At 40.7% G+C, this 25,604-nt stretch overlaps 4 protein-coding genes across 4 annotated transcripts in view; 3 read left to right on the top strand and 1 right to left on the bottom strand.

The window, feature by feature from the left end:
* Positions 1 to 25,604, bottom strand: part of LOC144014067 (uncharacterized) — a 491,860-nt gene that overhangs the window by 339,239 nt on the left and 127,017 nt on the right. The window lies entirely within an intron of this gene.
* Positions 194 to 13,076, top strand: rbm10 (RNA binding motif protein 10). Its single transcript, XM_077513545.1, has 23 exons — positions 194 to 352; positions 3,438 to 3,504; positions 3,573 to 4,089; positions 4,159 to 4,311; positions 4,378 to 4,447; positions 6,285 to 6,358; positions 8,432 to 8,518; positions 8,600 to 8,660; positions 8,741 to 8,899; positions 8,995 to 9,155; positions 9,245 to 9,342; positions 9,597 to 9,684; positions 9,892 to 10,099; positions 10,183 to 10,256; positions 10,332 to 10,413; positions 10,486 to 10,577; positions 10,684 to 10,875; positions 11,209 to 11,355; positions 11,485 to 11,538; positions 11,640 to 11,825; positions 11,980 to 12,024; positions 12,142 to 12,197; positions 12,403 to 13,076. Exons 2-23 carry the CDS (start codon positions 3,488 to 3,490, stop codon positions 12,491 to 12,493), a joined length of 2,712 nt encoding a protein of 903 aa, XP_077369671.1. The 5' UTR covers positions 194 to 352; positions 3,438 to 3,487; the 3' UTR covers positions 12,494 to 13,076.
* Positions 13,402 to 16,418, top strand: lrrc23 (leucine rich repeat containing 23). Its single transcript, XM_077513546.1, has 8 exons — positions 13,402 to 13,689; positions 14,318 to 14,421; positions 14,496 to 14,616; positions 14,824 to 14,965; positions 15,058 to 15,188; positions 15,268 to 15,404; positions 15,475 to 15,679; positions 15,778 to 16,418. Exons 1-8 carry the CDS (start codon positions 13,615 to 13,617, stop codon positions 15,799 to 15,801), a joined length of 939 nt encoding a protein of 312 aa, XP_077369672.1. The 5' UTR covers positions 13,402 to 13,614; the 3' UTR covers positions 15,802 to 16,418.
* On the top strand, positions 17,261 to 24,596 carry tktb (transketolase b). The gene is made up of 14 exons (XM_077513544.1): positions 17,261 to 17,516; positions 19,462 to 19,579; positions 19,669 to 19,782; positions 19,867 to 19,964; positions 20,233 to 20,424; positions 21,172 to 21,299; positions 21,395 to 21,591; positions 21,770 to 21,934; positions 22,222 to 22,378; positions 22,459 to 22,589; positions 22,663 to 22,746; positions 22,818 to 22,914; positions 23,657 to 23,776; positions 23,922 to 24,596. The coding sequence occupies exons 1-14, from the start codon at positions 17,425 to 17,427 to the stop codon at positions 24,092 to 24,094; spliced, it is 1,866 nt and encodes a 621-aa protein (XP_077369670.1). The 5' UTR covers positions 17,261 to 17,424; the 3' UTR covers positions 24,095 to 24,596.

The raw sequence follows: 25,604 nt of genomic DNA, 5'->3' as shown, positions 1-25,604 counted from the left end.
CCCCGCTAATATGGCCAGGCTAATCGTCATTCCTGGTCTGTTTTAATTCCGTTTTAAAGTTTCAAAATGTAAACACCCGCATCGATCCTGAGTGCCCCTCAGTCCACCAAAGTATAGTACCTTTAGCTATCAGTGATTGGCTGGCAGGTCATAGTTGCTTTTTTCTCGTCCAATTACCGTTCAGTTTAGTCTAGATGCTGTCCAATCACGGGCTAGAATGGGACACTGTTCCGTCCCACTGAAATGTTACCTCACTGTGGCCATTTTCTAGCTTTCGCTCGAAATAAAAACATTTAACATAATTGGGGCGCTTATATATTAATTTGGTGAGCGTCGGCTTGTTGAAAAGTTGGTAAGTCTTCCCACAAATTTCATCTGTCTGTTGCCATGTCTTCGATGATTGACACCACTCGGGACAACTTGCTAGCACGCCTCATACTAGTTAGCATGTCGGCTAAAAGATGACCGCCGTACGTCATTGTTGAATTATTTTGAAAGGTTCTATGCTTGTATTACCAATACGTTTTTAACATTCCTCGCAGTGATGCAGGGTTGCACCTTCGTCGTGCATTTTTTGGACATAAATGCACTAATTAACCTGGTGACAAAATCGAGACGTAAGGTTACGTGAGTGCATGCCTCACGTAGTCCTGGGTATGTATGTGTAACATTTAAAAAAAATAGTTGATTTAAGACAATTTCAGTGATACTGGTAGTAGCATATCTCTGTGAGAAGCATTAAGAAAGTTACGACGCTTGAAAAAGTATTTTAAACCGGTTAAAATTCAGTATTTTATAGCCAACTTATTCAAGCAAAAATAAATAAATAAATAAATAAATAATAGAGATTTTAGGTGTGACCTTTTTTGTTGAATCCGAATTTCAAACTTGAATGACTTTCGTAATCTTTATCCTAGTTTCAAAACGCCAGCGTCACATCTGAAAGCTGGCTAAACCCAGACAATAAATAGAGAAAGCCTGTATGTATGTATGTGTGTGTGTGTGTGTGTGTGTATATATATATATATATATATATATATATATATATATATATATATATATGTATATATTAGGGGTGTCACGATTCGCCAACTCCACGATTCGATTTAAATTTCGATTTTGGGGTCACGATTCGATTTTTTTTTCGATTTTTTTTTTTTTTTTTTTTCTCCGCTCCCCCACTTTATAACACAGAGGCATATGCTTCTGTAGGCTAAGGCTAGTCTATGATCATTGGTTCTATTCATTGTACAGTAAATCTTATTTCAAAAGATCGGCTACATATAGGTGATGCAATTTCCATATTATTTTTGTGTAAATTTATGTAATATATGATAATTGACATTAGGCAGGAATGATCAAATTCAAAGAATTTATTTACAATATAAAGTTAACCGTCTTGTTCTTACTGAAGTGTAAAATAAAAAATAAAAAAACAAAAACAAAAAGTCACAGTGGGTGCCTGCCATCTATTGACTGTTTTTGGTTACAACAGTGTGCTGTGCGTTCCTCTTAAAATAATGTGCAATGTGCAACAACAACAAAAAATATATTGTATCCAAAGTCATGGAACAAATACAGCCTGAACAAACTATATCCCAACATTTACAGTTGCTGGGCATACTGTAGCGTGGTTCAAGTACACTAATTAAATGTTTGAATCCAGCGTTTTCCAAGGCTGCAGGTCTGCTGCTATAAATAGACCTATGGATCTGGCGTTTCGCGCGAGCTGAAGTGTGTGGAAGTTTCACTGTAAATGAGGATGAAATAGTTGGTTGGACCGTTGTTTTCCCACTTCTAGTTGAATTTGATAAATCTAAATCTTTGTGATGCCTGCGTAAATGTCCCGTCATGTTTGTCGTGTTTCCCGTTGTTACGGCTGGCGGCTCGGGCCATTCAGTTTGAATGCGCCAGCGCGACACTCTGATTGGAGGACTGTGCCAGCGCGACACTCCGATTGGACGACTGTGCCAGTGCGACACTCCGATTGGACGACTGTGCCAGCGCGACACTCCGATTGGACGACTGTGCCAGCGCGACGCTATTGTGTATCCGTGTATTATACCCCTATTAGTTATTGTTTCTCCTCCGTTCTGTCAGTTCTGTCAAATGCGGTTATTATTTGTTCACCTTCCACTTTCACTCCCTTGTCAAACCCCTGCCTGAAATTTCAATTAAAACTACTCAGATGTTAAAGTCGACCCGTGTTTATCTACTCTATATTTTCTGTTATTGTGTTACTTCCCTTCCCCTTGACGAGCCGGGCGTAACACCGTGGCCGAGTACAGTACGCGCACATAGCATATCTTGCAACTGTGGTCTTTTTATCGACAACGTGAACGTTGTCGACATAACTCACCGGGAACGCAAAATGTTTCCAAACTGGTGACGAGAGAAGCGGGAGCGGCTTGAAGCACCATTGCTGTGTCTGTCCGCGCTTGCCATCATGACTGCAGGAGAAGTCAGCTAACAAGTGCCGTTAGCTAGTAGCTGAATGGCTGCGTCTCATTTGCTTTCCTGGGAGGTGGCGGTGGCGGCGGTGGCGGCGGGCGCGGGGGGGGGGCATCGAATCGTGTGTCCTCTCTTCTATTTCGATGCTCGAAATCGTGACGTAATTTCGATCGATTTCGATAAAAAATCGAAATCGTGACACCCTTAGTATATATGTATATGTGTGTATGTATATATATATTAGAGCTGTCAAACGATTACATTTTTTATGATTAATCACTGACTTAAAGTTTTCCCCCCCAGATATTTTGCCCGCTAAATTTAAATTTGAAGCGCACCTGTTATGTGTTATTCTTGACAGCATGTGACAGCATATATATATATATATATATATATATATATATATATATATATATATTTATTATTATTATTATTATTATTATTTAAAACAAAAAGGTCCATAAATTGGTGAAATACAACCTAAGGAATAAATGTGTAAATGATAAAATTCATGTAATATTATTTTGGAATCTATATATGAGCCATTATGACAGGTCAGAGTGGCATCAAAGGACCTGGCCAGTGGCATATACAAAATAAAATTTGGCAGAATCACTGGAAAATACATAATAAAGATGAACTTATGGATTTTAAAAATTTTGAGGGGGGTTATCTAAAAATTGGGGGAATTTGTTACAACCTGTGTACTTTCTTGAAAAATTTGGGTATTGTGGTTAATATTACACGTGTTCTATATCATCAGTATTGGTGATTTGTGGTTAAGTGAATAACAGAAGACAGCGCCATTCAAAATGCGCGATCATGATTGTGGTTCTTTGCGTGAGCACTGGCAATAGTCAGTCAGCGGCAGATACATGCATACCTACTGTTTACTATCTACTAACTACTTTGTTTACTATTTTAATTTTTAATGATTCAATGCTTGCCTCACATTCAAAACCAATCAAATGTCGCCGTATCCTCAGGTTGTTCATGCTGGTGAACAAAGACGGAGACTAGCATCACTGGATACGGAATGGATACTGAGCGGAGGTGAGTTATCTTTGTCTTTGCTAGTGAATGTCAGACAAGTCTTCCCAAGTGTCATCTGTGTTCGGCAGGGGTGGGCGAGGTGATCGCATGGGGCGATACGGCAGCAGCCATGATGACCACATCTTTCGGGACATGGATTACCGTGGTTTTGGCCAGGATGGCGAGTCGATCGATGCAGAATATGATGTCCGGAATGAGGAGGCAGGCCCCTATGTCCGCAGCGAAACATATGTGTGCGACTCTGAAGTGTTACCAGGTCACCTCCAAGATCGCCAAGCGTTTCATCACAGAGGGGACGGTGGTCATCTGGCCGAAGGGCTCCTGTGGCCTCCTTGCTCTCAATCGTCACCTGATATATTTGATGAGGAGATGTCCAAGAGAGATTTTGAACGGCTACGGACTGGGTCAGAGAGAAGGGGGAAGGGGAAACATGCTCGGAGCTTTGCTGAGAACTCAACCCGACATTTGGGCAGTGGAGAAGGAAAATGGGGCCGGCGAGGTGGTTCCTGCTCTGAACAGATGGAGCACAACTTCGACAGGCACAGAGAGGAAGGCAGCTTCTCTCACGGATCGGGAATGAGACGGGTAAGCGGCAACGCAGCTGGAACTTTTACCTGCCTGTTTTTTGTTGCTAATTTGTCATCTGTAATTCAGATGTTTCCAGCTGAGCCAGAGGAGCACGGCCGTAGTAGTTGTGAGCCAGACCTGTCTCATGAGGAGTTGGACCAAAGGGACCTGGACTACAATCAGAGGCCCAGCAACATTATAATGCTTCGCATGCTGCCACCCAACGCCACTGCCAATGAGGTATGTGTATGTTGCGGGCCTCTTTGTTTTTCCCCTCCGTGGTGATGTTATGAATGTATTCTACAGATCTGGGCAGCACTTCAAGAGCAAGGGATCCAGCCAAAAGAAGTTCGACTCATGAGGAATAAATCCTCAGGTGAGAAAACTTGTCCGTTGTCCTTATGAGGGTGTTTTTTTTTTTTTTTTTTTTTTATTTATTTATTTTTTTTTAATTCTTATTATTATTCTTATTATTCTCCCACTTGGTACTACAACTTCTGCAAATATCCTTTGCTAGCCAATTCATCTTATCAGGATACATTCTAAACTTAATTTCCTTTATTATAACATTGAGCATCAAACATAATTTCCTCTTATTCGTTATTTTTTCACTGCAGGAGAAATACATACACATTGTAAGCGCAGATTTTCTTATTTATTTATTTTTAGGGAAGCACGCTAGTACTATTTTCAACAAATACCGTTAAACCAATAATTTAGAAAGTGCCAACGTCGATAACCGATAAGTAAGCCAATAATTGATTGCAAAATTACCGGTAACTTGAATACAAATATACTTTCACATCTTACTATAAGTGTAAAATGTGCACTTATTGAAACTTTGTGTATAGCGCCATGAAGCTACCTCTGTGTCAAAGCCCACACTGGTGAATGCCATGTGGCCATGATGCATCTTCTGTGAACACGAGGCCGCGCGCATTACGACATCACAAATATGCGACACTACCATACGAGAGGGGAGGGGTTGAGGAGTTGGGCACAACTTGAGCCACAACCACAACAGATAGACCAACACGGCAAGTCTATTATTATCAGACAATTTCTTTATTATCTGGTTTATCCGCAGGGCATCAAATTGGTCGATAATTGCCGGTAATTATCTGCCACCAATATTATCGTGCATCCCAATTTATTTATTTTTTAAGCAGACAGTACATTCACCAGATACCGAGACACATACCCTTTCCAATCGAATCAAATCCTAAAAGAGGTCAATCAAGATTTATGCAGTTACAAAGCTGTCACTTCTTCATCGTGTCCTCTTTTCACAGCTTACTTCATGTTAGGGCTGGGTATTGCCAACAACCTCTATGTATCACGATACACATGTAAAACCCATACATGGCCTTTAAGGTGATACATATACCATTTTTTGCATTACTTATGTACATTTTTATGAAAACAGTCATACCCAAATTATATCCTGTATTTATTTTGCTGGACGGAAAAAAATATTTTCCTCATTTAATATTTCCGGTTTACCGCCATGCCTGGTCAAAATGTGTGCATACTGCAATAATGAGCAGCTTTCAGAGACACGCCGGGAAACTTTATGAATGAATGTGCAGTATCGATTCTGAAGCCTCCGTATCGAGGCCGGAAATTATATATTCCCTGATCGATTTTATTTATTTTTTTATTTTTTTAAATACCTTAGAAAGGAATGCATTTAGATCATCTAACTCACTTTCCGATTCCTACCTAACTGGTCACATGTGTTATCAGACTCAGCACACTACTACCTTTTCTTTCGCTCTCCTTCTGATGATCTATTTTCGTAAAGATAAACCACTCTTGCTTTGTATGATTATATTTGAATAGTGTGGCAGCTAACAATATTAATAACATAGCCACACTGACATCTTAGCAAGAGTCCCCCCAAGTGGCTGTTACTTCTAACAAACACACAGGTCAGACTTAAACCGAGGAGTAGGTAGGGTCTCCCTCACTTCTCTCTTTTTCGTGACCCCAGCGAGATACTGGACCTAGTGTCCTCCTCACCTTGCAGGGAATCTTTAATAACAGTGGCTCACCAATTTGACTGTCAAGCCTCTTCATTCCAAGGGAGAGCGGTTGTTTATTTTGTTAGTGCTGATACAGGGTCTCTCCCTCCTCTGTACACAAAGCACTAACCCCTCACTGCGTTATGTTGTTGTTGTTATTCGGTAACCATGGCGCTGGGCGGTGTCCAGGTCAGAGCCGAGGATTCGCCTTCGTCGAGTTTAATCTCATACAGGAGGCCACCCGCTGGATGGAGACCAACCAGGTCACTCTCCCATACACACATGACACGCACATATTATGCAATGGGCAAGACAAATGTAGTGTGACATCACGCCTGCTTCACGATAGATTGTAATTTGTCATTTGCTCACGAAGAATCAGTTTGTGTAACAGGTAGGTAATTCTTACGCCGGATGCACACATGGAGAAACCATGTCTGAGACTGTTCTGGGCTAAAATGCAATACATAAAATATTTGGCAAAAAAAAAAAAAAATCATACTATTCTTATTTTCTCTCTCCAGTTTAAAGTCCAGTCTGTGGAATGTGCTGCTATGTTTAGAATAATAGCAGTGAGTAAAAAGTGATATTCTCACCCAGGACCATTGGACAACATTTCGCACCTTTTTTTTTGTTTGTTTGTTTTTTCTTGTTTTGTTTTTCCCCCCCCCCTTGGTCATGGAAAAACAGCATTTTTTTAAAATGTCCCCTCACAAGTGTTCTATTAGATGAAGGCACAGGGATTGGGTTCGCTAATCCATGACATTAGACATTTTAAAGGCTTGGTCTTCTGTTTTCACTCAGGAAAATACACTATATAAACACAGGATATATACACATGAACTCCTTCTCAATCTACACCTCTGGGCTTCTTTTAATGTGTGGGGGTGATTTTTTTTCCCCTAAACCCCCACCCCCCAGCCTGTATTTTGTCATTCTGTGTTTGTTTTGTCAACAGCGGGCCATTTCTGTGGACAGACAGTTGTTTACCCCTCTAGCCAATCGCAGAGCAGTGGGTTGGCGGGGGGCGTGTCACTCAGTGTCTGCAGACGGGGACGGGCGAATTTGTTGGCTGTATGACGTCACTCCCGCAGCAACTTGATAGCACGCACGGATTATTATTTTTTTCACTCGCTCACAAGCTTGAGTGAGTGAGTGAGTGAGTGAAGTAAATAAGTAAATAAATAAATCCGTCACCCTCCCCGCTCTGCGATTGGCAGGAGGGGTAAACAACTGTCTGTCCACAGAAATGTCCCGCTGTTAACAAAGCAAACACAAAATGGCAAAATACAGGCTGGGGGGTGGGGGTTTAGGAAAAACTCCCCACCACATATTAACAGAAGCCCAGAGGTGTAGATTGAGAAGGAGTTCATGTGTATATATCCTGTATTTATATAGTGCATTTTCCTGAGTGAAAACGGAAGACCGTGCCTCAAAGGAAATTTCTTCTTTGACATAAAACATGACTAAATATTCAGCTGTATTGAAAGTAATCTATGATGCCTGCTATACTTTTAGTACAGCAAAGTATGAGGAACAGCCCTTTTGGCATGATCACGGTCTTCTGTGTATCGTGGCTTGGAGTCAGTCTGACCAACTGTGTGGTCCAAGACCCCAAAAGATCAGTCGTAGTTTCTTATACGTCCAAAAAACAAATGTTGCGCCATTGGCTCTTTTGGCAGGTGTTTTTCATTTCAAAGAGTAAATGTTTGAGTTTAATCAAGGGGAACTTCCAACCAGTGGCAAAAACTCTTAAGGGTTATCTTAAAAACAAATAAATAAGTAAAATACTATACCGATATGCCAAATGGTTCAGGAACAGCTTCAAACTTAGTGTGCTTGCACCTTTTTGAGGCATTTTTGACAAAATTGCCCTAATGGTAAGGGAATGAACAGCCAAATTTGTTGTGTTTTTAATGCGTCTGGTGTATGTAGTTTTTATGAAGATTTGAGCTTCACTGTTTTTTTTAAACACTGCTATTATTCTGATCTGAACAACTAGCATGACAAAATTCCACTTAATCTGGATCACCTACCTTTTTGAACTTGGTGATCATATGTAATTTTCTTGTATATTGCGGTGATGAAGAGAAGTGAATAATTAGTGGAACAAAACACAGAATAACAACATCAAACAATCTTTCCTAAAGCTGAAGGTTGCCATTCTCTCGTCTTCTCTCTGTCAGGATTCTTTCTCTCTCTCGCTCCCTCTCTCTTGCTCCCTCTCTGGTCCCCCTCGATCGTTCTCTGAGATGAGGCCTTACTCTGATGCGTGTGGCCTAATTCTTGCTCATAATCATCCACTGTTCCCCCCTCCCTCTCTCTACTTCTTTCAGGGCATGCTACTGATTCTTGGACATCGAGTGTCGATGCACTACAGTAACCCGAAACCACGAGCCAATGAGGACTGGCTTTGCAACAAGGTTGTGTTTGGATACAATGGCACGCATGATTGATTTTTTTTCTTTTCTTTTTAACAATAAAGCTTGTAAAAATCTCAACAGTGTGGAGTGCAAAACTTTAAAAGGAGGGAAAGGTGCTTCAAATGCAGCGCGCCCAAATCCGGTAACAATGTCCCGATCTGTGTTGTCGCCAGCACAAAATATTGTCGCACAAAGTCAATGACATATTTGTCTTCTTTTCAGAAGCTGAGCTGAAGTTGCCCCAGACGCATCAAGATCCATCGCTTGGTCCTCAACAGGAGGGAGCCCAAGGCTTGCTGCCTCTACCAGCACCTTTTCATTCCTCGGTTTCTGCCATCCATTCAGGTCAAGCTATACAGCAGGCAGATGTTGTCAATGACAGTAAGTGAAGCCGAGAACCAAGAGAACACGATCTGATTCTAGTGGTCAACTCAGTTTCTTATTAACTAACGTTGTCTTTTCCTCCTCAACACTAGCTCTTATCCTCAGAAACATCGGACCGCATACAACAGTAGAAGCCATTTTATCTTCTTTGGCCTCTTTTGCCACTCTCTCACCTTCCAACATTCGCCTCATCAAGGACAAGCACACGAATCTCAACAGGGGTTTTGCGTTTCTACAGCTCTCGACCATAGTGGTAAGCAGCATCAGATGGAAGCAGATGTTTGTGATTGTTTGGAGGTCTTCATCTATTCAAATTGACGCCCATTTGGATTTTGTCATTAGGAGGCATCTCAACTGCTCCAGATGTTGCAGGCGCTCAAGCAGCCTCTTTGTATTGATGGAAAAGTGATTGTGGCGGAGTTTGCCAAAGGTTCCAAGCGGTAAGCGCATGGTCACACAAGCAATGCAGACAATACAGTATTGTGAAATTCAAGTAACTGATATACTTTAAAAGTGGAAAAAGGCTTGGTTTGACAAGCACAAGGGGAAATGGATGTAGACCAGTGCGTTACAATTTTTTTTTTTGTGACACAAACCCCTCCAAAAAGGTGCATCCGCCCCTCCTATTTGAGAAAAACTGATGTGGACACAAAGAGTGAAACCTTTTTTTCTTCTTCCCCCCTCCCCTTGTCAGTGACGTGTTTTTGACGGATGGCAGTCGACTGAGTGCTGCTACAGTGGCCAGCACTGCTATTGCTGCAGCACAGTGGGCTGTCACACAGGTAACTTGTAGCTGACTTGCCAGCGGGGCAATGCAGCCTTTCTTCCAGCTTTTGTGCATGAGGGTCTTCTTGGCATGACAAAACAAAACTCTCTTCTCCATTATCTCATAAAGGAGTACAAGAAGTGTGCACCTTGTCGTAGAATGACATTCTTCAGGCATATATTGTAGTCTCATGTGTTTTTGCTTTTGTGTTTTTCATCCTCAGAATGCACAAAATGGTTCAGGCGGAGGCCAAAGTGCAGAGTATGGAGAGATGTATCAGCAGGGAGCGGCAATAACGTACAATCAGGATGGAAATGATTATAATTTGCCAGATGGCCAACATTTTCAAATCCAGACAAACTCCAGGGTTGCTTCTTTGCTCAGTACAGGAGCACCCATCAGGGGGGCTTATTCTGCAGCAGCTACCCCAGGTTGCTAACTCTTGCTGGGATATTTCACGTTTATTATATGACTGTATATGCCATATATTTGTTTATTTGTGTACATGATGCAGTTGCAGTGGTTCCAGGTGAAGCGTCCGGGGTAGCTGTCGTGCAGCAGCCACAAACTCAGGCTTCTGCTGCCCAGGTACTGTTTGCAGTATTGTTTGTGCTTTGGCATTACTTGAGCTGCATCAACCTGTTACGTTCTTTGTCGTTAAAGGTTGAGATAGTCGGAAAACCACAGCCAGCCACTTCCAGTCAGCCTGCAACACCGGGCACTGCACATGAGCTCCAGCAGTATCGTATGTGCTACCTAATCAACTTTGTTTATCTGCAAATGCATGTTTATGACTTTTATTTTTATTTTTTTTAAGCTGTGCCTGATGTAACCACGTACCATTATGATGAAGCCTCAGGCTACTATTACGACCCGCTGACAGGACTCTATTATGACCCAAACTCCCAGGTAAAAAGACTCGATGACAAATGAAAAATACCTGACCATGATTTTTAGTAAATGAAATTCAATTATATTGTGACCCACTGATTGCCTGTCACGACTCTTTTTGCAGTACTATTACAACCCACACACTCAGCAGTTCATGTACTGGGAGGGTGAGAAGCACACATACATTCCTGCAGCTTCTGGACAGTCGAATACAGAAGGTGCTCCCACCGGTGATCGCGCAGCCCCCGCAGACTCGGTGTTTGCTAACCTTGGCAAGGAGAAAAAAGATAAGCCCAAGAGCAAAACTGCTCAACAGGTATGTTTTCATGATAAACTCACATCTTGATTTTTTTCATTATGTGAATAATTAATGTTATTAATGTTATGTTAGACAATTAGGACTGTTGCTCAATTATCTTTCTTCTTCTTATTATTATTATTATATTGTGTTATATAAATAAAATTATGAGAATGTAGCTAATTTTGGATTTTCATCAGGGTTGGTAAAAGGTTTCAAAAGTTGATGAAGTTGAAATTGATCAATCGGGTAATGCACATGATGCTCAACACTTGAGTTAGAGGACGAAGAGCTTGTTTCCATGCAACTAAAGGACTAAATGTATTCTCCACGTTGGGCCTGTGTTAATAGATTGCCAAAGATATGGAACGCTGGGCCAAGACTCTCAACCGACACAAGGAGAACGTGCGCTCTGTCTCTTCATCGTCCACGGCCGGTTCCACAGACCGCAGAGAATCTGCAAGCGCTGACGCAGGTTATGCTGTTCTGGAGAAAAAGGTGCTCTAAGCTTACACATAGGCTTTAAAAAATGAATACGACTCAGTAGATCTAATGATGAAAGTAGTTGGCAATTTATTTATTTAAAAAAACATTTTGCCGATCCAATTGAGTGCTTTTGTCCCACAGGGGGCGCTTTCAGAACGGCCTCAAATTTTTCTGGACCATCTCAGACAAGCAGAAGTATGTTGTGTGTGACATTTGCCTGTTATAATGTCACATTTTGCACCCAGTTTATTTTTCATCTCGGTGTGTGACCAAGTCCTTTTCTTTCCCCGTTGTAGTCGCCCCCACCTCAGCACCTGGGTCTGGTTCCAGCATACAGTGGAGAAAGTGACAGTGACGAAGAAGGAGATGAGAAAGAAGGGAGGATGACCGACTGGGTGAAACTGGCCTGTCTGCTGTGCAGGAGACAATTTCCCAGCAAAGAGGCCCTTATCCGGCACCAGCAGCTCTCTGAATTACATAAGGTTTGTTTAATGTCACTCTATTACAAAAGCTGTTATTGTCCAACTGCAGTACTTTGGTGCCTTGCGATACCGACTCACGAGTTTTCAAGATATGAGTTGTAAAGGTTCAAGTTTAGTGCTGTATTTTATTTTATTCGATCTTGTTTCCCTTTAGCAAAATCTAGAGCAAAGAAGAATGCAAGAAACCGCGGGAAAAGAGGTTTGTCAAACATCTGAACTTTCTTCGTTTGTCACAGATACTATTGATGCCAGAGTGGTCTTTTTTTTTTCTTTTTCTTTTTTTTTTTAAAAATTATTATTTGAATTATTGTTACAGAGACAAACAGATGGACTCCAAGCTCCTGATTCCAAGAAGAGGAAGTTAAGCGCCATGTAAGCAGGCCCTTTCTAATATTTTCTTTTAATTGTGTGATGTTTTACAGTTATTTACTACTTGGCTGTTGTCTTGCTTGCGTTCAATTGCAGTAATCTGAAACAAGTAAAATTTTATACATTTTATGCCATTTATACTGTATTTTATCATATAGTTACCTTTTTTTTTCTTTAACCCATCTTTGACTCTGTCCCTCTCTTTCAGGGATGGGATCACAGGCTCCAGCCTTGGTGCCAGAATGCTCCAAAGTGGTGTGAAAAAGGGACTCTTGTTGCGTAATATGCAAATGGAGTGAGCTGTGACGCTGCAACGGCAAGGATAAGGAAGGACACAGACACTTCACTGATGTTCTCACATTTGGCTAACTTCACATTTGGCCCTTTGAACCAATCCAGCAGTGAACGAAAGGACATTCATTGCACAGAATGTCACCATTTTTTGTTTTCTTTCTTCCTGACGATGCCAAGGTCTGCTTGTTTGTCCAACAAGCTTGCTCTCAATTGCAGCAAATGACATTTTCTAATAACGGTCTATGCACCATGTTTTGTTTTGCTAATTAATTTAATGCTTTATGCCTTGTCATTCAGTGAATGACTGCTAATAGTACTGTGTACAAAACTAATTGTGTGTACATTATTTTTACCACTAAGAGATGTTAAGGATAAAAAGTGTAACTTTACAGATGAATTCTGAAAACTGTTATTCATGGTTGTTTCTCAAAAAGGCTGTCTGTTTTTCTTTTTTTTTTTCTTTTTTTTATTATTATTAGTGTTTTTGTCCTACGTGACTATTGAACAAAACAATGTATAGGATTGTATATGTACTTTTTTTTTTTAATGGGAAAGTGAAACTTAAAAAAAAAAAAAAAAAAGTGCAAATTTGTGTCACCACGTTTATTTACTTTGACCCCACTTGTCCATTGTTAATACAACACATCGAACCTCAACAAAATTAGCAAAAGGCAGAAATTGGAACGAAAAGACCTGCTGATGCCTACGGTGGATATGGGGCCAGTTGAGTTAAAGCTGAAATATAAATTACACAAAAGTGTTCAAGTCAGAAAATTTTGCTATGTGGTCACAGCACCTGAAAATTGTGATTCTTATGATAATCTATTTATAGATGCTGTATAAATATGTATATTGTACAAAATATATCTACACTACTGGTCGAAACTTTACAATTCACTGTCATTCAATATCAGACGTCTAAGATGAATCCTTTCCTTGTACAGTATACTGTTAAGTTAAAATAATAATAATGCCCTTGCTCACGTTACACGTGTTGCACATACTGGCGGCGTCTGTTACCGTAGCAACGGACAACACTCACAGCCCGATCTTGTAAACGGAGCCTTTCCAGACACTCGTTTATCCAGAGTTAGCGTTTGAACAGCATTGTAAATGACTGGCCCAAATGGACGAGGAAGATGTGTCGTCGGATGTGGAAACCGGAGAAGAAAATCAAGATGAGGACGAAGAAGCAATAGAGGTAAAAACAATCATGTCTAGTAATAGTCTGCTTGAAAATTTAAGACACAGCTAACCTGTCACAAACAAGTAGGCCAAAGAGTTAGTAAATGTGTTTTACTGTATTTTATGGGATACATGTAGTTTTGGAAGAGACCAGCATATGCCGCTGTGACTTTATTGTAGTATTGCATTGTACTTTGCATCTCGCGTTTTCACTCAGGCATCCTCGACACGGGCTCTAAAGTCACTAAATTTCCACATGCAGCAACATAATGCACATTCATCCACACTTATGACTTGAGCCAGCGTTCAGGATAGATAATGTCCACCCTGCACGTTCATCAGAGATTTTGTTCATTCATTGTCATAATCATATCACAGGCGAACTCACAACAAGTAATTAAGAGCAACAAGTAAGTAAAAGGCAAAGAATATTTGGATGTGTGCCGTTTGAACCGACTTATTACAATTATTCTCTAGTTCAACATGTCCAAATGTTTCATGGAAAAATAAATTATTTAAATGTGTTTTAAAGCAGGTCTAGGTTTGAATAATTCCATGATTGACCTATAAATTGTTAACAAATTAAGTGTGCAGCCACCCCCCCGTCCTGAAATCCATTTAGCAACCCTTTGTTTAATTAACAGGTTCGCCCCTTGGATCAAGATATTATAATCCCAGGTCTGTCTTTGCTGTGCCGCACAGGAAATGGATTGAGACACGCATTCATTAAAGTCGTCTTAAAGGACAAGTAGGAGCCAAATGACCCACAATAATAAACGTGTTATATCTCTAACCTCAAACTCTTGTGCTTGTACTCAACAGAAAACTAAGTGACATGGCTGCGATCAGCAATTACGTTCATCTTCGCTTCATGGACGTGTCCAACAACCGCATTTCTGACCTTTCGCCTCTGGCATCCCTCACACAGCTTCTTTGGCTCAAGGCAAGCTTTTTCCCCATCAAGGAAAATTATGTTTATAGGCATCCACTTTGTGGTACGTGGAATAATGCTAAATGGTATGTTACTGTTACTGGTCATTATGGTGGCAATTGGAGATACTTTTTGAAGTGGTACTTGTAAAAAATAAATGAATAAATAAAAATGGAGAATGACTGCACTGACTGAAGTTCAAACTGTACTGTTTATTAGATGGACAAGAATTATGTGACATGCTTCCAAGGGCAAACCTTTTCTCAGTTGGCCTACCTGCAGTGGCTGAGTATGGCAGCAAACCGGCTCATTGAGGTGGAAGGTCTTGTCGGACCAGCTTTGGAGAGTCTCAATCTTTCAGGTTGGGCTTATGATTTAATCTGAATAAGCGCTATATAAATCACAAGCATGCTGTTTTCTCCAAGTCATGCGTGTCCTTTACTTTTGTTGCAGGAAACCGTATACAGAGATTAAATGGCCTTGAGAGTTGCCTTTTTTCCAAACTGGGAACTTTGGAGCTGAGAGGAAACCGCTTGACGACAACTAGTGGCATCAACCTTCCCAATCTGCAGCGATTATATCTGGTAAAAAGTCACTTACAATGCTTGGCTAAAATAGTGTTCTGTTATTTTAGTGATTCTTTTTTCTTTTTCTGCATTGGAGGCCCAAAATCTTATTACGAGTCTTGAGGGCATGGAGACGTTAGAGAACCTCACCACTCTCCATCTTCGTAACAACAAACTTGCTAACTTGGACGGACTCAGCGCCAACATGAAACGTCTCCAGTACCTCAATATCAGGTATGTTAAAGTGATGCCAGGACAAGGAAAAGCAAAACAAACAACATTCCTGTATCTCTCGCTCCCACAGAAGCAACGACTTCCTGGATGAGACCGGTCTGCGGGCTCTTGGCCTTGTGTCCAAAACCCTGCGAGTCGTGGTCCTCTCAGAGAATCCGCTGGATGGGACCACAGACTATCGGCCATATGTGCTGACTCTCATTCCGAAACTGGAGCGCCTTGATAAAGAGCCTATCTCTCTGGAGGAGAGGGCTGAGGTGTGGAAGACAATTAAGGTAAAAAAAAAAAAAAAAAAAAGTTTCCACTATTGCAACTTCAAGGAAAGTTTGTTCCTTAATTTCTTCTTCTAATGATTTGTGTTTTGTCATTACAGGAACTCAAAGAGGAAACTGCCTAAGTCAAACATTTGCAATATAGTTGCTCCACTTCCTGGAAAAGACTGCTTGGGGATGGATGTAGAAACGTTCAAATCTTGCATACGTTGTCATATCATCATATGACAAATCAAATCATGCAGTGATTAACAGGGTGTCCATCTTCACACCCTGTGTCATGATGACAAGGCGAATTTTACGTCCCATTTCCCTGTTGGCAGCGATCCACCTGCACTTTTAACGGGGCAGTGCAGTTGTGAGGTGGTGAGCCGCCATACACAAAGACAGGCAAACAATCAAGTGTTACCAGTTCCTACATTTCCATGTGCATACCTCATCATTGACCTGCTGCTAAAACGTGAAAATGAACCTCTCATCTTTCAATGCTGTCTTGAAAGAAGTGGGTGAAATTGTGCTTGTAATTTTCAAAGGTGCCCTGACTGGTTCTCAGAGAAAGAATGTGCAGTCTGTCACCAACACGGTGCCGGCGGGCATAAGGCAGCCCCCAAGGATCACGAGTAGCCCGCCGCACCAATCAAAGGACATTGTGATTTCCAATGCATGTTGTTGAAGTGTCATTTGAGCACTTTGTATAGAAATAAAGTGCTGCATTTTTAACTGTTTCATATACCATGCTAAATCACTGTTGATCATTATTGTGTGTCTTCACAAAGATGATTATCTTTAGTTAGTAATAGGTAATGTGAGCAAATCTGTTATTTCAGAAGTGTGTATCAAATGGGTAAGATCTTCCCATTAATCAGTATACCAAAGAAGTAGGTCTCCATTTCTAAAAGGTTGGTTGACCCCTGGTCCGCGCAAAGGCCAATGCAACATGGAGAATTAAACTAAATCCAACTTATCTGGGGGAAAAAAAATATATAAAAATCTCACATATGCAAGGTGTGTTGTCAGCGCATTTTCAACGGTTTTGAACTCCGTTCACACACTAACCAAAGCTTTGGGTAAACGTTGGATTAATCACATAAAAGCTTGTGGTAACACTAGATTGCTTTTGTTTAATAAAAACAACAACCTGCAATATGTAATGTGAATCATCAAATAAGTATTGATATTATTGAAGGACAAGGTTCCTACAGCTTAAGGCAAACACATTTCAAAAGAGTTCTTTTAATTTGAAAAGAAAAGAAGCGTAAGGCATAGTAAAGTCAATTTCACAATCCCACAGTCAGAAAACGCAACATATAACCTAACGTTTTTTTGTTTTTTTTATTTTTTGTTTTTATGCCAAAGGAGATGGCATGCCTTTTAAGACGTTAAGGCTCCACAAGGAACACTTCTATTAGTTGAGAGTAAGAAAAATAATTTCCACTTTAATGACAGACTTGATTCAGTAGCCTACTTCCACTTACCAAACTCGTTTTTCATCACCTCTGGCACTTTCCATTTCCGGTATCTTCAAGCTTCACAGAGATTACTTCCGCTTTGTGATTGACATTCGGTGGGCGGGGCTTGAGTGTACTTAAATGCCCTCCCTACCGACGACCCAGTCCTCCTCCTCCTGCGGAACAGGCGTCGGCGTGAGTTAGCACGGAACCAGCGCGTAGATAAAATCAGAACTCGGTGACGCATTTCTTCGGCGACTGCGAAGCTCCAAAGGAAGGCAAACCCCAGCAACTACAGCCATGCCCGACCAAAAAACTGTGCAGGCGCTGAAGGACGTCGCCAACAAGCTGCGAATTCACTCCATCAAAGCAACATGCGCCTCCAACTCTGGGTAAACTTTTCAAACAGGCTTTGTTCTTGAACCGCTTAAATGCGACGGGCGAGTTGAACGCGGACCCCTGAGTCACGCGAACCGGTCACGAGGCCATCGGTGGGCCTTGTAACACGTGCTACAGTTCCATTTGATGTTGTATAAAGAAAAAAAGTACGGTCATTAATACAATGCGTTCACTGTGACGCAAGTGCGAGTCGTGTTAGTGGCTGAAGAGGCTTACGACTGGGACGACGACGTAATAATAAATGAACTCCAGTCCAACAGTTTTCTTTTTACGAATTTTTTTTTCTTTACAAACAAGGATCACCTGATACTACGTGTTGCAAGCCAGCTTTTTTTTTAATTATTATTATTGAGCAATTATACACAAACAAACAAGGCACATTTGTATCAACTGACAAATAACATGATACAGACTGACAGAAGCATTGTTGCCAGCTGCGTCGCTAAATTTCACTTCCGTGGGTCAGTCCTGATGAAGATCCTGAATCAATCAGCTTCGTGTTAAATGTCACGTGACCAACCCCGCTAAACCGGATTGGTGGTCTAATTTTTTTGCCTTCCTGTGCATGCTGCGATAACGCGCATATTCGATTGATTGAAATTCGAGTTGTGCTAAGAATTTTCAGACAGTGTAAACAACTAGACCATATGTTTCTACGTTTTGCTTAAAAAAAAAAAATAAAAAAAAAATCCACAGCCTCCCACTTAAGGTCACAATAAGGGAGTGATAATAAAGTCGTCTTTCAATTGAGTCAATTTTGTCGGTATTTCTTTTATTAGCCAACCACTGTTTTTGAGTAGGTTTGTGCCACTTTCTTGTGACAGCTGCCCTAGGCCATGAGATGTATTTGAAACTGTACCCTTGCTGCACTACCGATGCAGTCTATTACCTTGTCCTAGTCTCCCATCTGTAGAAATCTAGTAATCTGAATCGCAAGGCAGTGCTTGATCCGTTTTGTCGAATGTGGAAGTTGGTTGCGCAGGACCCGGATACGCAACAAAGATCAAATCTGCCACATTAGCAACAGCTGTAAAATGAATTCATCCATGCATATACGTACAGTGGTATTTTTTTGAGAATATGGAGGCGTTTTGTACTTTGCACTCAGGCAGATCTGCATTGTTGCAAAGGCAGAAATTTGTTGGATTGTGCAAGTGGGCCAAGTGCCATTAATTATTTTCTCTTGTGTGCAACACTTCCTTCACGGAAGTTACCTCAAACAGGTTTTGTAGGCAATACAGTATTTCCTTGTCAAACATTGGCTAATACTGTCGAATTCTGCCACTTGTTTGCTTAGTGTAGACAATCTCATCCCTAATGTGCGAGCTTAGTATCACATACCAGTTTTAAGAGGTGTGCACTCGTGAAGACGCATATCTCATCATCAACTTTGTAATACAGTTCATGCCTTTTTATTTCTCACCAGGTCACCGCTTGGCAAAAGCACAGTGGGTAAATGGAATTGTGTGGGAAAAGTACTGTGTATGCTGCTAATTTGGCATGTTGCAACTGCAAGTTTGGTTGAAATGCAAGCCACATGGGGAAGCTGTTGAGTACAGACCATTTCAAAAAATGATTACAATACTCTGACCACCATTTCAGCATCTAACGGTTTCTCAAGTTTGCATGTCTTCATTTTTGTTAATTAATTTTTTTGGTTTGATGTGGAAACTGACAATTTAACAATGCATTGGCTTGGTGGGCTCACAAAATATCAAACATTATTTGGGGGGAGTAAAGCTAAAATCAAGACTTTGTAGTGTCCCCTGAATTTTTTTTTTATATTGTACTCTAACATGTTCAGACTATAACAGTTTTTTTTTTTCTTTTTTAAACAGTTACCCTTACAAAAGCATCCATTTTTGTAACATGAAGCACTGCTTAAGTTTTGAATGAACTGAGCGTATTGAGATTATCGCATCTCATGTTCTTCCGCAGCCACCCCACATCGTGCTGCAGTGCAGCAGAGATTATGTCCGTGCTCTTCTTCCACGCGATGCGCTACAAAGCTGATGACCCTGGCCACCGGGCCAATGACCGCTTTGTGCTGTCAAAGGTACTTATTGACGTGTACATGTTTGTAGCTCAGCATTACATGTAGCATGTACGACTTCTCATGTTTTATTAATTTTTTTTCCCCACAAGGGTCATGCTGCGCCCATCCTGTATGCTGCCTGGGCCGAGGCGGGTTTTGTGGAGGACGCGGAGCTGCTCAAACTGCGCAAGATTGACAGCGACCTGGAGGGCCACCCAACACCGGTACGATGATGGCTCCAAGCTCCTCATGCTGTACGGCGTTTGACTTTTGACTAACTTTGATGTGTATTCTTTTCTATTCACTAGAAACTGCCCTTTGTTGATGTGGCGACTGGATCTCTTGGTCAGGGTCTGAGTGCTGCCTGTGGGATGGCATACACGGCACAGTATTTTGACAAGGCCAGGTGAATATATTTACTACTTCTTTTTGGAGAGTATTGTTTTGCAGGGATCATTTTCAGTAAGTCAATTACAAAAATAGTTTGTCACAGTTTGATCTAGAAGAAGCTCAATTCCATAGATGTGTTAATTATACAAATATTTAATGATCCACGAATTGCAATTGGTTTTCTTGTTTGGCAATTTAACAATATTTGTGTTGTGCTAATTATTTTTTTCACTTTTTTTTTTTTTTTTTTTTTTTTTTTTTTTTTTTGTTTTTTTGTTTTGAAGTTACCGAGTGTACTGCTTGATGGGAGATGGCGAGTGTTCCGAGGGTTCCGTGTGGGAAGCCATGGCCTTTGCCGCCCACTACAAGCTGGCCCACCTGGTGGCTATCATGGATGTCAATCGGCTCGGTCAGAGCGATCCTGCGCCTCTCCAGCATCAAATGGATGTCTATAAAAAGCGCTGCGAGGCCTTTGGGTTAGTGAAGACTTAAGTTATGTGTGGTTTCTATTAGGGATGTAACGATAAGGGCGATATCATGAGATTAAGACTGCCACAATATGGTCGTCATGTTCACAATATTTAAAAGGAACACATCTGTGGAACAAAAAAAACCACAACAAAAAAAATTATATATATATATATATATATATATATATATATATATATATATATATATATATATATATATATATATATATGCCCTGCGATTGGTTGGCAACCAGTCCAGGGTGTCCCCCGCCTACTGCCCAGAGCCAGCTGAGATAGGCGCCAGCAGCCCCCGCGACCCTTGTGAGGAATAAGCGGTCAAGAAAATGGATGGATGGATGGATATATATATATATATATATATATATATATATATATATATATATATATATATATATATATATATATATATATATATATATATATATATATATATATATATATATATATATATTTATTTATTTATTTTATTATTTATTTTATTATTATTATTATTAACGTAGATTTCCATTACCGTGGGTACATTTTTGGAACGTAACACTAGCAATAATCAAGTGAACATTGTACTCAAATGAAATTGACCTGCATTTGATTCAATACACTGTTTACTTTGGCTGATGCTTATCTTAGGGTGGGGCTGGGGGGGGGGGGATCCTTTTATATGCTGCTGACACAACTGTAAAGTATGGTGTTTGAATACTGCTTAAGGTTATTTATTTTTTTAAATTTTTGTAGCTGGCATGCAATTGTTGTTGATGGGCATGATGTGGAAGCGCTGTGTCAAGCGTTCTCAAAAGCACAGCAAACTCGTGACAGGCCCACATGCATCGTTGCCCAGACGTACAAGGGGAAAGGCCTCAAAGGTAAGTGTGGGTGGGGGCACCCCATGTACTGTACTGTAGTGCCCATTCAATAGTTTTCTTTCCACTTTGAATTAACTTTTCTTCTTCTTTGTAAGGCATTGAGGATGAATTAAACTGGCATGGAAAGCCCATCCCGAAGGACCTGGTGGGTGGTCTCTTGAATACCCTACAGGGAGAAATCCAAAACCCCAACAAGACCTTGTCACCAGAGTTGCCGAGCGATGACGTAGCACCTGCAGACAAAAGTGTGATCTCCCTCTCCGAACTGCCAACATATAAAAAGGGTGATAAGGTACAGTTTTACATGCATTTGCACTTGTTCAAACTTGATTGGTATGCTTGACGTTTTGTAATGGGTGACCTCAACAGTAGTAGGAGGATAGCGTTTGTGTTTTGGAGGCTGCTTTGTTCAAATGTTTACATCGCTAAACAGTCTTTTAAATTTTTGTTTGTTCGCCGCCCTTTTGCAGGTGGCGACGAGGCGTGCGTACGGTTCTGCGCTGGCCAAGCTGGGCCGTTCAAGCAACAGAGTGGTAGCCCTTGATGGGGACACCAAAAACTCCACATTCTCCATAACCTTCCAGAAAGTTTTCCCGGATCGCTTTATCGAATGTTTCATTGCTGAGCAGAACATGGTAAGTGAGATTGAAGTTCTCTCAAGTCAACGCTGAATGATGCTATATTTCTTATTTTCGAATGTTCAATTTTGAAATAACTTTTGGTGCGATAGCTTTTCCCTTCAGTCACTGGTTGAATTTATTTCCTTTTAACCTAATCCAAATTGGTTTAATCTTTTGGCATTTATTGCAGTCAGATAATCCTCTTCTAATGTGGACCCGCATAGTAGACTTATTAGTTTTAGTAGGTTTATTTTTTGTTAGTTCTAGGATTGTTATTTGACTATCTGCTGCTGCTGTTCTAGGTGGGAGTAGCCATTGGCTGCGCCGCTCGAGACCGCAATGTGGCATTTGTCAGCACGTTTGCTGCCTTCTTCTCCAGAGCCTATGACCAAATCCGGATGGCAGCCATCTCTCAGTCCAACATCAACTTGGTCGGGTCCCACTGTGGCGTCTCTATTGGTGAGGTTTTTCCAAATGACTCCATCTGCAGGTTTTTGACGACTTGCTGAGCGCTGAACAATGAGCTGGTATCGTTCTAGGCGAGGACGGTCCTTCTCAGATGGCGCTAGAGGACCTGGCCATGTTCCGCGCCATCCCCACTTGTACGGTGTTTTACCCCAGTGATGCAGTGGCCACCGAGAGAGCTGTGGAGCTTGCAGCTAACACAGAGGTTGCTCATATTTTATTTTGTTATTTATTTCCTTCAGCATGGCGCAGTGTCAAACTTTTGTTTATTTCCTCAGGGTATGTGTTTCATCCGGACCAGCAGACCCGATACTGCTGTACTCTACTCTGCCGAGGAGGTTTTTGAGATTGGTGTAGCCAAGGTGAGTAGTTCATCTGTATGTGGTGAAACGCGCACATGTAGAACCTTGTTTAATAAAAGTAAACTCGCCAGGTTGTGCGCAAGTCTGACAGCGATGTTGCGACTGTGATTGGCGCTGGCGTCACTTTGCATGAGGCTCTGATTGCTGCTGACATGCTGCAAAGTGAAGGTAAACCTGTACTGCCCCCTATTGGTGCTATGTAGAAATGCGTTTGCAGGATATCCCTGGGTTAATTTTATTGGTAATTTTAAAATGTCAGTTTTAACTAGTTTCAATCACGCTTATTAGTTTTTAACATTGTTGGTTCAACCTCATCCCATTTTTTTTTTTTATTTACTACATTTTTAGTTGACTATAAATCTAGCATTTTTAGTACAACAAAAACTGTCAAAGTTTTGGTCAGTGTGTTTTTTATTTATTTTTTATTTTTTGATGTTGGCAGATAATGTTGAAGAGTTTAGATAAAACTATTTCACATAAAATGTTCTCAACTTTTTGATAAAAAAAAAAAAATTCACAATTACAGCATGTCAAGTGGCTATAATGGCTCCATGCTATGAGCTATTAATTTATTTTTATTTTTTATAAACTATAACCGTTCACCGTGATCCCACCTCCTGTCTCATGTTTGCATGTTGCACTCGTTAGAAAAGTGGTGTCGTAGTGACAGATTAGCAGACACGATTTTACAAAATCTTATTTTAATCTCGTTTTTGTTAATGAACTACAAATGTCTGGTTTTTAAGTGAAAAACATTTTCATATCGTTTTCATTTGCTGATGAAAATGCATACTGATTCAGTCCGTTATTGTTAATGAGGTTTTTTTTTTTTTTTTTTTTTTTTTTAAATCCATTGAAAAATGTGTTGCTTTTTGTTGATGAAGTTGGGGTTAATTTATCCTTGTTTTAGGCAAAAACATTCGTGTGATTGACCCATTTACAATCAAGCCTTTGGATGGCGAGACCATTTTGGCCAGTGCACAAGCCACAGGAGGTCGCATCATCACAGTGGAGGACCACTACAAGGAGGGTGGGTTGTGTTGTTTTGTCTTCGATTGTCTGCACATTTATTTGGATCTTTGACGGTCAGTCCTTTTTTTTTTATTTTTTTTTTTTTTTATTTTTTTATTTCTTCTTCTTTCCTCCCCTCTTCTTTTCTTCCTCCTCTTGCACAGGTGGTCTTGGAGAGGCGGTGTTGTCAGCGGTGGCCCACAAGCCAGGCATCGTGGTGACCCAGCTGGCAGTCACCAGCGTCCCTCGCAGCGGGAAGCCCCAGGAGCTTTTGGACCACCACGGCATCAGTGCCAAGCACATCGCCAGCGCTGTGCGCCATGAATTGGCCAACTGAAGAGACGGCGCCGCATTCAGCTGGGTCTTATCATGCTTGTTCATCTTCTTCCCAAAATTGTCTGGCAGTCTCGTGGGTGTTTAACTCTTATCATGAATTTTTCTTGAGCTTGTTACTGATTGCAAATGAAAATTTACAAGGAAGACGCAATATGATGGCCCAGTAAACTCTTGTTACCTCTTCACATTCTACTACTGTACATGCCAAACATTGCTTTGCTCAATGCTGTTTTTGACTTAATAGTTCAGTTTAAAATAAATAAATACAAATGTCAACCAGTCCAAAGTCCAGGTTGATGAAATGTGAACTGAAGATGAGACTGATGCATTCCAACCCTCATTTCTCCTGCACATTCCGGGTGTTTAACATGTCACACCGGTTCATTTTATGTAAGGCAATTTGAGGTTTAAGGATGGAACACGTGATGAGTTTGGTTCATTACTATGCCAATGCTTGACAAAATGTTACTGCTGGTGTCCTGAAATAAACCTGATTAATCCAAGCTCTTTTGATTTATTCTTGACCCAAGTGAATTTGACAGTTTGTTTGCGGCTCAGGTGTCTGGATCAATGTTATTGTAGTTAAGGGAAAACAATTCAACCAACTTAAGACCACATTTAATTAAAAAAAAAAAATATTTTGTTAAAATTTCTGAGTTTTTTTTTTTTTTTTTTTTTTTTTTTAGTAAATGTGATTATTTAGATATTGCTGCAAGTCTGCAGACAAATGTAAAATATTAAAAATTGCTACTGATGTTAAAGGTCCATGATTTGATTGATAATTTGATTGTATAAGTAACTAATTCAAAGGGAATGATCTAATTCCTGGGCTATGTATAATACAGCAGTATTGCCCAACTCTGCCCAACCATCCAGATGTCTGAGTTTTTTTTTTTTTTTTTTTTTTTTGTCTTAGTGCATTTTCAGGGAACTGTGTGATGGGCTTGCCATTTGACCAGTGGGGCGGACTGCTTCCAATATCAAAAATTGAAACAACCTTTGTCACCACTTTTCTTCCCCTTTTGGTGCTCCTCCATTTGTCTGCAGCACAAGACCCCATACATGTTCCCAACAAATGTTCCAATCTGTGTGTGACCTTGCTATATGGCCCCACATTTTGACATATATGGTGGAGTGTGTGGAATTGCTGGTAACTGCAGTGTTCCTGTGGGCAGATGTCAACCCACAATGAATGTACCCAGCTGGCGGCGCCTTCCTGGTGTGATGAGTTGAGGCAGCACATGAAGTATATCTACAGGGAACATGAAGATGGTCGGTGTCATCGTTCATTTCTGCATAGTGGTGTTTGTTTTCATACATAGATGCTAGTGGAACTTAGCCAAACAAGGTTGACTTTGGCTTGAACCCACAGCCAAAAAAAGAAGAAAAAAATCCACCTCTTCTGGGAAAAGACCCAAAACAAGCACACTGCACACCTAGAATGTCAATATTCAGAAGGAAAAACAACATTGCTGTTCTAGGTGTAAAACCAAATGATGTAATGGATAAAT

This window comes from Festucalex cinctus, chromosome 2 (genome assembly GCF_051991245.1).
Source record: "Festucalex cinctus isolate MCC-2025b chromosome 2, RoL_Fcin_1.0, whole genome shotgun sequence".
Lineage (NCBI taxonomy): Eukaryota > Metazoa > Chordata > Actinopteri > Syngnathiformes > Syngnathidae > Festucalex > Festucalex cinctus.
Note: the sequence above shows the minus strand (reverse complement) of the source record. Positions and strands in the feature narration are given on the sequence as shown.